This window comes from Cyphomyrmex costatus, unplaced genomic scaffold (genome assembly GCF_001594065.2).
Source record: "Cyphomyrmex costatus isolate MS0001 unplaced genomic scaffold, Ccosl1.0 scaffold446, whole genome shotgun sequence".
NCBI classification, from domain to species: domain Eukaryota; kingdom Metazoa; phylum Arthropoda; class Insecta; order Hymenoptera; family Formicidae; genus Cyphomyrmex; species Cyphomyrmex costatus.
The window spans coordinates 261,235-275,274 of NW_017278705.1; the positions used below are offsets into that span (position 1 = coordinate 261,235).

The 14,040-nt window shown below is 34.7% G+C and overlaps 1 protein-coding gene across 1 annotated transcript in view; it reads right to left on the bottom strand.

Moving 5' to 3' along the window:
• Positions 1-8,395: 8,395 nt before the first annotated feature.
• Positions 8,396-14,040, bottom strand: part of RpII33 (RNA polymerase III subunit RpII33) — a 10,240-nt gene continuing 4,595 nt past the window's right edge. Inside the window, exon 5 of the mRNA XM_018544491.1 lies at positions 8,396-8,580. Coding sequence (XP_018399993.1) covers positions 8,396-8,580 — 185 coding nt within the window. The remainder of the gene's footprint in view (positions 8,581-14,040) is intronic.

The following is a 14,040-nucleotide window of genomic DNA, read 5'->3' on the forward strand; positions in this document are numbered from 1 at the left end:
CTACTCATTGAGTAATTGATTCTTATTTATAAATAACACATTTGTTCCGCTTTTTAAAGGCTGCTTTCCAATTGATGACACAAGTCGACACAAGTATCGTTCTATCTTTCTTGATATTTAGTGATTGACAAAAATAGAACGACACATGTGTCGATTTGTGTTATCAATTGGAAAGCATCCAAAATCTTTCCAAATATCTGGGGTGCACTTCCGAAAGCAACACAATTCCGATTTTTTTGAAACTTGGTATACTTACGTAATTTGATGCGCTGATTACGAAAATCATAGTGAAAATTGGCGACTAGGTCATCTTCATGGTGAAAAACAAAAAACTCATAAAAACTGCCTTTTTTCCATTTATCTCAATAAATATTAAAATTATCATAAAATGTTTTACAAAAGTTGTAGATCTCATAAAAATACAACTTTTATGTAGTATACATTTTTTTAAAAATTTATTATTTTTAGAGAAAAATAGAAAATAATCATTCAATCAACCAAAATAGTCAACCAAGCATTGCGGCTTACTTTAAGATTTAACATGCATATTTGTGTATTTAATCTTTAAAATTGGGATTTTGGGGTGTACTTCCGAAAACCTGATACCTCCGATTTTTATTGGGCGGGGCATACTAACGTTTTTTGGTGCGCTGAACACGAATATCACCATGAAAATTACCGACAAGGTCATCTTCAAGGTCAAAACTTTAAAAAACGCGATTTTTTACGGTTTTTCGCATTTTTTTTTCCAAAATACACATCGAACGAGAAAAAGTTCCAAACAAAAAAGGTAGAGCATCAAATTCTCTATAAAAAAGATTTAATTCACTTTCTTCATAATATTAACGATAATGCCGTAAATGAAGGATAAACATTGAAACCATCTGCTTGGCGCGTCCCGTTTCAACCGGTAACGTCATTTCAGGTTACCTGATCCTTACGATTCCTATGGGGCTTGGTTTATTGATGTTTTTTGATAAGTTGAGCATGCTCATTATCATAAAAATCACCGACAAGGTCATCTTCAAGGTTAAAACAAAAAAATTTCGATTGTTTGCAGTTTTTTACATTTTCTTATTCAAAAATACGTATTACACGAAAAAAGTTTTAAACAAAAAAATTCCCTGTTCAGAAACGTTGAACTTTCCATGCTAAGTAACTTTTACCCTCTCCCCCTGCACAGGGGCACACGACTTCTACGATTGACTATCACGACAGACCTCTGTCCACCTCCCCTCCCCCCTGCTGAGGGGCGCACGATTTCTACGATCGTATTGTCGGGGCAGGCCTAGAGAACCTCTAGTAGAGAGAATCGCCAACTTGGTCACGTGACCAATTACGTGATTGGCTGGAGGAAATGAGCAGATTTGGGCATCTCGACACCAATGCATTACGTCAGAACACATGGCGGCCCCATCATTCGCGATGAAATATTTATGTCTCGATTAAATGGTCCGGGGTCCGGGAACGCCGTCGGGGTACACGAACACGAAGACTGCCACTGCTGGGGTCAGTCTGCCACTCTCTAAATCTCTTCGTATAAGGTTAGTAATCGTTGATCGACTCTACACACAAACTTCAATACCTAAATGTACATCTCTTATGTAATAAAAATTTACTTATAATTTTTGCCAATAAACACTTCAATATTTCGTCAAATTTATAACAAAAATTTAAATAATATTAAAACATAATTACTAACACGATCAACTAGAGTCGATCAACGACTGAGTTGATCACTAACCTTATACGACGAGATTTAGAACGTGGCAGACTGACCCCAGCAGTGGCAGCTCTTCGTTTTCGTGTACCCCGACGGCGTTCCCGGACCCCGGACCATTTAATCGAGACATAAATATTTCATCGCGAACGATGAGGCCGCCATGTGTTCTGATGTCATGCATTGGTGTCGAAATGCCCAAATCTGCTCATTTCCTCCAGCCAATCACGTAATTGGTCACGTGACCAAGTTGGCAATTCTCTCTACTAGAGGTTCTCTAGGCAGGCTTCTATCCACTTCCCCTCCCCCCCTGCTGAGGGGCGCACGACTTCTATGATTGTACTGTCGGGGCCATAGAGATAGTAGTACCAGTATATACAGTAGTGCAATTCTCTGTCGGTACCTTTGATGTTAGTGTCACACAAAATGGAGTGCGCATGCGCGAAATAAGCAAGATGCCCAGTCGCGCCACCTAAACTTCTTTCTCACTTGCTCTTTACTCTCCATCTTTCCATCTTTTTCTAGCTACTCTAGCTTATTTGTATGTACTACATCGAATTAGGCTGCGGTCGAGTTGCCACTACAAATGCTTTGAAGCGTTTGATTGGCCAATCAAAAGAAAGTTATACAAACTGACCAATCAAGAAACGCTTCAAAGCATTCGTAGTGGCAACTAGACCGCAGCCTAATCTAAATGTAATAAAAACTTAAAAAAATAGACCATAATTGTAATGCATTGTAAAATAAAAAGATAAGAAAATATAAGCTTATGTAAATATTGTATGTATAATATAAATATTATATTGTAAAAATATTTTAATTAAAGTCAGCATATATACAATGCGTTTTTTCCTGTTAGGTTGCTTGAGTTTTTGTAAATTATTAGAATTGCGTCATACGGGACGTAGATTTTCTAACTGAAACGTAAGCAATCCGGCAGGAAAACAAACATCATATATCGCAGGCTTAAGATATTAATATAAACAACAAAAAGTAAAATTTAATGTTATACGGATTACATTTAAGAAAATAATACTGTAATTATTACATTTATAAACGATATTTAATAATAACTTTTTTTAAATTAAATAAGATAATAATTTGTATGCAATGGTTGTGTATATATTAACTATTCTCTTAGTAATCGTTCCTCGTTTCACTTAATTTTTTCCACTTTTTCACTACTTTATTTCCACAAACTTTTCGGTCACGAACTAGATTCGGAGTTTCTCAAACCAACACAACTCAAACAGACGGCAATTATACTAATTTCCTTCAAATTTGAGCTTTCTAAGCACACACTGGCACACACCTAATCACAGGATCTTTAAACGGAACCATTTAAATGGTCCTGACAGAGAGTGACAGAGAACAGATAAGAAGAAGTGAGAAAGAAGTTTAGGTGGCGCGACTGGGCATCTTGCTTATTTAGCGCATGCGCACTCCATTTTGTGTGACATAAAATCGGGAGAGTTGCGCTACTGTATATACTGTGGTAAGAGTACGCATTGTCGGAAATTTGAGGAGTGGGGGTAATTCTATCTAGAAAAGGACGCACTCATTTGGAACATGGACATAGAAATATAGGGACAGAGCATAAGGGTCTACGCACAATAGGAAAAATATTAGGAACAGATATTAAATATAATAATTTTAACCTGTTAGAAAGCGCACATTCCACAGTACACAGTTCTGATAGGTTAAAATTCTTACATTTAATATCTGTTCCTAATATTTCTCCTATTGTGCGCAGACCCTTACGTTGCGGGAGGGAAGCCACTTCCCGCGGACGGTGCGACGAGGTAATACATGCCTAAGTTTGATTGGCTGTTATTGTACGCATGCGCAAGTGACAAGTGTGATATATGTGCATGCAACTCTAACCTCTAACTGGGATCAAGTCTCAGCACCGGTGAAGTCCTGACATTTTTTCTCGGCTTAGCTCTCACATAATATCTTGAAATTAAAATGGTGCAATGTTGTGTACCGAATTGTAGAAATAGATCCGACATTCAAAATTGGAAATGGACAATCAGTGTGAACAAAAATCGTAAAATTACATTGTAATTTATGTATTTATGTATTTTTTTTATTATATTCTGTTCTCTGTTCCTTTTATTCTGCATAGCTTTTAAGTATTTTAATATGTACCTTGGATTATTATTATTATTAATTTATTTTAATACGTTTTTTTTTATAAATGTTACTCTCGAGAAGAGCACAACAAATTTCGGTTTCACATTTTCAAGCAATATCACATGTTATGGAAAAATTCAATTCTATAATTTTTATTCTACGTAGTATTATATAATCCATCTATATAAATCTAAAATCCTAATTTGTATTTTTTTTATCTACACTAAGAAAAAAATTTGTGGTGTTAAATTTTAATAAATATTTCTTTGAAGTGTCCTAATGGAATATTTACTTATGGTAAATAAATATTTAGATAAATGAAAAAAATGATAGTTGATTCAAACTAATGATTCTTAGATCTAATAAATACGTCTTTACATTTATTAAATGTTTCGCTAGAACTATTCAAAGAAATATTTATTAAAAATTAGTAAATTTTTTCATAGTGAATAAAAGTACCAAATAAATAGTAATTGTTTAATATTGAATATGCGTACATATTTTTATTTTTCTCATTAGAACTTCTATATAATTCCTTCTCAGATTTCTAATTATTGGTTTATTTTGTTAATCTCATTGGTAATGGGTTACAATTAATTTTTTAACAACGAATTTTTATCATTTTGTTTCGATCATTTATTTGCGATTGGCCGTTAAGTCGATGTTACACGATACTGAGCATGCGCATAGCTGTAGCCAATAAAATTTAGGCATATATTCCCCCCGCATTTCAGAATAACCCCCCTCGCCTATCTTCGGAGCATGAAGGAAGATATAAGGAGACTCCATTCAGTCTCGCCAGTCTACAAAACATGGACCCATTTTAGGTTTCGAGTTCAGTTTCCGATTCTTGACACTCGCAGCGCTCGTGAATTTAGTAGTGCTGCGCATAATGAGTGCGAGTAAGAGAAATGATCATTTCTCTTACTCGCACTCATCAGAATCGGAAACTGAACTCGAAACCTAAAATGGGTCCACTTTTATTTTACGGAGTGGAGTCTCCTTATATCTTACTTCCTGATTCGGAGCTAATGCTCTGTCCCCATAGACTTATACTCATAGCACAGTATATACAGTAGCGCAACTCTCCCGATTTTATGTTGCCTAAAATGGAGTGCGCATGCGTGAAATAGGCGAAGTACTAGACTGTGCTCTTTCTCTTTTCATCCTTCTTTCGCTCTGTCAAAACGTACTAGATTAACCTAGATTTATTTGCGTCACACTCCAATGAATGCATTGAAGTGAGTAAGAACTATTGTAGGAGCATGTTGGAGAATGAGACACGAATAAATGTACTAATGCAATAAAATAATCTAAACTTAATGGAAATTAATACAAATAAATTGTAAATATATTGGTAAATAAAGAAATAAATGTAAAATAATTAAGAAAAATATTAAATTATCTGAAAAATATATATTTATGTAGAGAAATATTATATAATTGTAAATTTGTAAATATATGCTATGTATATACATATTATCAGAAAGTTGATATAAAAAAAAATTTATAATATATATTATATATTATATATATAATGTGTGTGCAAAAAAATAAATATAAAATACAACAAATAAAAAATGTAATATATTTAGAAGATAATTTAAATTAATAAATAATATCATATACTGAAATAATTTTGATAATAATTATGCCAAGACATACTATATATTATATATATACTTATACAATAATACAAAAATATTGTATGTTAAAATATTAAAAAAGGGAAATTTTTTATTAATGAATTGTTTAAAGGGAACATTGAATAAAGAGAGAGCAATAAAGAAGGAGAAAATGAGATAGGGCAACCTATTTATTTCGCGCATGCGCATCGTTACTACATATACTGTGCTAGTGCGTTTTGACAGAGCGAAAGAAGGATGAAAAGAGAAAAAGCACAGTCTAGTACTTCGCCTATTTCGCGCATGCGCACTCCATTTTAGGCAACACTAACATCAAAGGTGCCGACAGAGAGTTGCGCTACTGTATATACTATGCTCATAGACTGCGCATCTCAACGGGCCGACTGTCGTCTGGACTAGAGAGAGAAAGCATGAGTGGTCGGAGCTTTGTCTCTTTCTAACGATTACCACCATTACCATCGTTAGAGAGAGACAAAGCTCCGACCACTCATGCTTTCTCTCTCTAGTCCAGACGACAGTCGGCCCGTTGAGATGCGCAGTCTATGAGTATAAGTCTATGTCTGTCCCTATATTTCTATGTCCATGATTTGGAACCGTTTCGTTCTCTCTCGTTTCGCGCATGCGTATAGCCTCTGAGAGAGGGGATTCAAAGAAAGAATAAGGAATTGAAAGAGCAACCCTTGGCACTGGGAAACCCTTAACCTTATCAAAGTCAATTCTTTGTTTGATTCCAAAGAGATCAGGCTTGTGCGGTCATTCTTGGAAAGCCAAAAGTTTCTTTCCGCGAGACTTATAACTACTAAACCATGTGAATTTGACTATCTTTATAAGAAACAATCTGGTGATGCTGGCCAATATGCTCGCATAACTGGAATTATAGAGGTATAAGTAATAGATTTTTATCATTAATATTTAATGATATTATTCATTGAGAGCCCTTAACCTTATCAAATTCAATTCTTTGTTTGATTCCAAAGTGATCAGGGGGGTGATTGTGTATCTTAAAACCTAGTGAAAATCATAAAAGTGAGCTCTCACTTGATTGGCTAATTTTCATCATAGTGAGAATGCGATATTTTTCACGTGAGTTTCATTGTTCGGCAAGAAATTTCTTGTCGAATTGTGCCAAAGTGTGCCTAACCTGAATAGTCGTCAACTTTAACGCTTAATATCTCGGTTCGTAGGGCAGAGAGACACTTTTTTCTGCCAGATTCTTTCGTTTCATGCAAAAACGCATCGATTGAGTATATTTTTTATCAAAATTTAAGAGGAGCGGGTTCTTCTTTATATTTACCGTGTGTCGAAATTGTTCGAACGAAATTTGTCTTATTTAAGACAATGGACATTTTTATGCTTCTTTGCATACAGGAAAATAAAAATGACAATAATATTCGCAAAAGAAATTTAAATTTAATTAGAAGATGATTACGGGATACACAAGATCCATTCGATATCCCAAACAGTACATTTCAAAAGTTATACAGATAAAGTATATACCTAAATAAATTATGCTTTATATGTTATGAATTATACACATTAATGTGCGTAATTATTAATATGTGAAAAACATTAAAAACGTTTGAAAAATGTATATTTAGTGTAGTGTTTAAACGTGTACGCTCACTTCTCGTACTTTCATGTCACATGAAAAAATACGCGCGATTGGTTATGATCGTAGTGAAAATACGATATCCCTATGCTCACGGGAGCTAAACGTGAAATATATTGCGCATATGAATCAATATGAATTGAGATGTGAATAAGAAATATAACCTCTTTATCTTCGCAGAGATTGACAGAGATATGTAAAATGGTGTATATTAAAAATTTTTTGCAAACAATTATTGCGACCTGTGACAAAAATGAACATAACCGAGAAATAAAAAGAAATATTACTTTCCTTTATGCAAAGATATCCCGATTTCGGCAGACGACGTTTACGATACAACAGTGAAAATAAACGAAAATTAAATTAAATTAAATTAAATTTAAATTAAATAATAATTTTAATAAAATAATAATTTTAATTAAATAATAATAATTTTAATAATAATTTTAATAATAATTTTAATAATAATTTAATTTTAATAATTATTTTAATAATAATTTTAATAATAATTTTAATTAATAATTTTAATTTAAATTTCTATTATTGTCATTTTCATCTTCCTCTATGCAAAGAAGCATAAAAACGTCCATTGATATGCCTTAAATAAGACAAATTTCGAACAATTTCGACTGATTTCGACACACTTTGGCACAATTCGACAAGAAATTTCTTGCCGAACAATCTCACGTGAAAAATATTGCATTCTTACTATGATGAAAATTAGCAAATCAAGTGAGAGCTCACTTTTATGATTTTTACTAGGTTTTAAGATACACAATCACCCCCAATTCATATTGATTCATATGCGCAATATATTTCACATTTAGCTCCCGTAAGGGTCTGCGCACAATAGGAGGAATATTAGGAACAGATATTAAATATAAGAATATTAACCTATCAGAACTGTGTACTGTGCGCTTTCTGACAGGTTAAAATTCTTATATTTAATATCTATTCCTAATATTTCTCCTATTGTGCGTAGACCCTAAGCATAGGGATATCGTGTTTTCACTACGATCATAGCCAATCGCGCGTATTTTTTCATGTGACATGAAAGTACGAGAAGTGAGGAAAATCGACAAAGATACACAATTGACCCCCATTCTCACTCGAGTGTTCTCTGGGTGTCATGTCATCCTTGTTTAACATTTGGTAAACAATAAGTATAGAAGGTAAAATTAGTATATCAGATTATTTATAACACATAGTTATAGGTTCTTACTTTATTTTATAAAATATGAAATAAGACATACAATTTTATAAACATCAAGCTAAAATAAATTTTTAATGATGAATGCTCAACGCATCGCTTTGTACTTCGTGACTTAATTGTGTCTGCAAATTCGATAATTTATTTTTTAATGCTGCAATCCCCATCATAACAATATTTTCGGGTTTCAAGGCCCCACTACTCTCCACATTAAAATAATACTTATTCGGTTTGGCTTCCCAATTAAATGTGGCTTCATCTAAAACATATACATTCCAATAAGGCCTCTATTCTATAACTTGACGACAGTGACAGTATCGTTGTTACACAATATATTTTTAAATAAAACCTACACAACGATAAAAAATATATATAAAGATATTCATATTATTATTTATATTATTTATATTATATATATATATGTAAGCGAGCGCCTGTTTCCGACATCAGCTCCGCTATAATTGAGATGTTAGCCGTCTCGTAGCGCCACGATCGCTACATGCGCGGCGCGTATATAGTTTAACTTGAAGTCGTCGTTATGGTCGGCGCGAGTGCGTCTGCGCGGTGTGACGTCGTGTGTGCGGATTGGCCGCTTGAGTTATTCAAGTGAGTCTTTGTACAGAGAGAAGTCGAGTCGTTGTACAAGAGACACAGTCTTGTCGTCCTGAATGTCGAGTTGTGTATCCGCGATAGTATTAAAGCTATTAAGTCTAACCAAAGTCTGTACGTGTTGTTTGCGTCCTGGTCGCCTGTCATTTCCTATCCCTCCCGTAAGGAATCCTGACACCGTGCTTTCGTCGTGTCTGTGGCTCGCCAAGCGTGGATCATAGAAATCGACGGAAGTAACACCCTTACATATATATACATATATATATATAAAGATATTTATATTATTGAACTCTAAGGGTGATTTTACATGCAGCGCGGAACGCGGTACGCGATACGCGGTAGGCGGTAAAGTAACCAGAAACGGCGGCGGCAAGCCGCGGTACGCGGTGAAGTAACTGTAAGGTAATTAACCTGAAAAGTTAACGCAAATTTCTTCCAAGTGGCCAATAAAGCGCATGGTAATTATTAGATTTAATCGATTTAATAATGTTATCATGGCCATCAACATCATATCTGCAGTCTCCATGACAAAAACAGTCTTTAATTAATGCAAAAATCGTTTTTTTTTCCTACCAAACTCCGAACTCCGAAATTATTTCGCTTTACTTGGCAGTAAGTATACACAGTATATACCTGTGTTAATTTCTAGTTATGCACCCAGCTGACCGAGCCGATGGCGACCATGTCGTTATCATTCCGCCTTTCTTTTTTCCTACTATTACATGGAACGCGGAAAGGCGGCACGGTAGTGACAAGTTCACATTTGTATGCATTTTCTTAAATGTATTAACTTATTTCTATGCACATTTTATCAATAATCTTATTTTTTCAACGAATCTGCTTAATAATTGCATTTAAATCTATTAATTTTAATTTCATTAAAAAGTGCATAGTAACGTCAACTTGTCACTAGTCCGTGCCGCTTTTCCGCGCAGTTTTGGCTCCATATAATAATAGGAGAAAATTAGCGCGGCTTACCGCGCGCGGTTCCTAGTTACTTTACCGCCTACCGCGTACCGCGTATGTACCGCGTTCCGCGCTGCATGTAAAATCACCCTTAGGGTGCGATTACATGGAGCGCGGTACGCGGTTCTCTAGCTGCCTAGTTAGTTAACCGCGTACCGCCCTATTTATATAGGGCATGTTCAGATTCCCACCCAATATTTTCCGTGTGTCATGTCATCCTTGTTTAACATTCAATAAACAATTAGGATAGAAGGATACCTGGGTGGCACTCCGATAACAATCTGAACATAGCCCTATATTGAATAATTTTAACTGGAGAAGATGTCACTATTTAACAGTTCACTATAGAGTCCCTTCCTCTAGTTCACTATTGTATATTGTTGTGTATATTGGTGTGTATCACATAGTTACAAGATTAAATACAAATAATCAAGAAATGGAAGTAACTCGTTCCTTGTAACGAAGTTACAGTTACAAATTATTTTTTTGGTAATTTTACTGATAACTGCGTACTCTTACTGCGTACATTTTTGGATAACGGTAACGAAATTTACAGTTACTTTTATCGTTACTTTGCATATGATAACACGTTATTCTGTTATATTATATAACAATTACATGTTATTAATTGCGACAGCTATAAACGTGGTTGTAGGATATTGAGTGTTTTTATTTAATACAGGCGTACACAAGCTATATTTAGGGTGCTTTCCAGCTACGACACAAGTAGACACTGTGTAACACAGTGTACGACACGGTCGACACGGTGCTTTCCAACTATGACACAAGTCGACACAATCGTATACAGCTAAAATGCTGAGTTCAACTGTGTCGTCTCTTCATAGCTACCAACATAACCAAGATTTTTATATTTTGGCCGGTATTCATAGTCAGAAGTAATGTCTTAAGTAATGTCTTAAGATGCGAATGCAGCCCTTTGGCCGGTATTCATAGTCGGTTCTTATTTCAAGACTGTCTTAAGTAATGTCTTAAGATGCTAAAGCGGTCCTCTGATTAGTTCGTAACTCCTCAAGAATGAACTTAAGACGGTCTTGAATATAAGAACTGACTATGAATACCGGCCTTTGATTGGTTCGTTACATCTTAAGACTTTACTTAAGACATTACTTCTTGACTATGAATACCGGCCTTTGTACTATTTATTTATCTAGGAACAAAGACAGAGAATGGACTGCGCGATTTGTGTATCAAAATGGTCAACAAAAATGAGAGAGAGGGACCGTGGAAGACGGCCATCTCCCTCTCATTCTCTCTTCCATTATACCATGAAATGGAAAAAGATGGCCGTCTTCCACGGACACTCTCTCTCATTTTCGTCGACACATTTTGATACTACATAGATACGGGATCGCGCAGTCCATTCTCTATGTCTTTGTCTAGGAATGATATTCCGACATTGCATGAGTGTATACGAAACAAATAAGAAGACAAAATATTCTTTTGAATTAGTAAATATACCAGAATACTTTTCCTATTAGAAACACTAATGTAAAGTGACTAAATAGCGTTTCAGCTACAAGTCGACACTGTGTAAGGGTCTACGCACAATAGGAGAAATATTAGGAACAGATATTAAATATAAGAATTTTAACCTGTCAGAAAGCGCACATTCCACAGTACACAGTTCTGATAGGTTAAAATTCTTATATTTAATATCTGTTCCTAATATTTCTCCTATTGTGCGCAGACCCTAACACTGTGTCACACAGTGTTAAGCCTACGGCACACGGTGCGTGTTTAGCTGCTGGTTTCGTTGATAGATTTCTTGTGCGCTACTCTGTTGGCAGCTTTGCATGCAATTAAGACGGCATCGCTGATTAGTGATTGTTTACGCTTCACACGAGCAGAAGTTACCGGTTTGAAACATAACCTTTCAAACTAAGTATCATAGAGAAAGAGGCATGAAAAGTAAGTTTTGAATAAAATTATATGAAAATTAGTTGGTCATATGACATATTTATATTGTATATTACCAAACTATCGTTATTTAATTGTGATAGGTTATTACTTTTATTTAACTAGCACCAAAACACGCAAACGATTTAACACGAAAAAACGCACCGTGTGCCGTAGGCTTTACACTGTGTTTCGTAGCTGGAAAGCACCCTTAGATTAACTTATTCGAAACATTGTACACATTTCTAATTGAACTGTGTAAAAAGCTTTATTTTGTACATTTCTGTGTACATTTATGTTGAGCAATTGGAAGACACCCTTTCTTGCAAAACTTCTGTTATATATTTTAATTATAGCGTTATAATTTTCTTTTTATCAAAATATTTGATTTACAGCTACAAGTATAGCTTAAGTATAAATATAGCAATATTATAATAAAGAGATTATGTGTATTTCTTAATTTCCTTTTTAATTTCTAACTTATATTGTAATTCAGACAATCCTATATAATCTTTTAGTTTTCAAAGTATTAAAAAATTCCTGAAATATTTTAGCTGAATTTCAACTGCTGTAGCAATCCTGAAGTGATCTTTGACAGCTAAGAAATATATACAGTACCATTATTTCAGGAATTATTTTGCACTGTTGTAGCCCGCGAGTGCTACCACAATTAAGTCTCGCATTTCAGCCTAGCAACGAGCTGGCGGAAATGCAAGATTATTACTGCAAAGCAACCTTTGCATTTCGGCATAGCAACGACTTGCGGAAATGCAAGGCTGCAAATTCCATAACGCGTGCGGACAACGATCACTGATCGAACGCAAGCAATGACCGCACGCACATCGAACAATTAGTAATAAAAAGCAAATCTTGCATTTCGACAGGACAACGAACTGCCGAAATGCAAGAGGACGAAGTCCGCATTGCACACGGCACGAATGCCGCTAGTTCGATGACTCCGCGACGCCTATATATTCGGCGGTCTAAGGACCGGCGAGAGAGTCTTGTCAAACATCTAAACGTAACGATACGTTACGCGCGTCGCGAGAACCGAGTCATATTACATCTGCGATAACGAGTGTCGCCGACCGGTCTAAGTCACGAGCGAGGACTTTAACCCGAATATGTTCTTTAATTAAATCAATTCGACAATTGTAACCAACTATTCGAATTGTAACATAAGCAATTAACCACCAAAGTGTAATCATTCAATCGGGTAATTATAATAATTAAATAAAGGGTTACGATTACTTAAATAAATGTAATCAGTGGTAATAACCACTCGAAATTGTAAGTGTTATAATAAAAAAAAGGGGTTATTTTAATAAAAGTGTGGTGCAGTGTGTGTTTGTTCTACGACCTTGACCACTTTCCTCGTTTTCCTCGTGGGTTCCAACCCTTTGAGCGGATCGAATCCCAAATTAATATCTTGTTGCACCGAGAGGTACAACAGCACTTCTATCTCCTATATGATACATCGAACATATGTATATCTCAGTTCGCTGCATATTTTACATGTTTTAGAATTACGAAATTGTGTTTAAAAAAAAACTAAAAAATAATACATTATTTCTTTTTTTTTTTAAACACAATTTCGTAATTCTAAAACCTGTAAAATATGCAGCGAACTGAGATATACATATGTTCGAAATTGTTTAAAAAAAAAAAATAATGTACTATTTTTTAGTTTTTTTTAAACACAATTTTGTAATTCTAATATATAAAAGCAATATAAATATATATTGCTTTTATTAACGTTTAAGGGGAAAGCCACTGTGAAATTTTCAAAAAATCGAAAAATTTTTTTTTGTTTTAAATGATACTTTAGAGTCTTTAGAATAAGATTCGGTAAAAATGTAGATTAGGGGAGCCTCCCCCAATGACCTTGACCTTGACATATGTTGTCAAGGTCATTACCCTGAGTGACCTTGAGGAAGTTTTAACCGTCGGACCTAACTCGTTAAAAAGTTATTAATAAAAAAAATTTCAAAATTAACGTATCATTTCTGGAAAATTATACGTGTTAATGTATCATTTCTGCCATATATGTATTATAACAAGTACTATTTTTACACGCACGCACACACACAATATAACAGACCGAGAATAAATGCAATCAAAATGAATACAAGAGGTACACTTCTTACCATTTATGAATCACTATTCTACACCTTTCCCTGTTCAGAAATGTTAAACTTTCCACGCGAAATAACTTTCACCCCCCCCC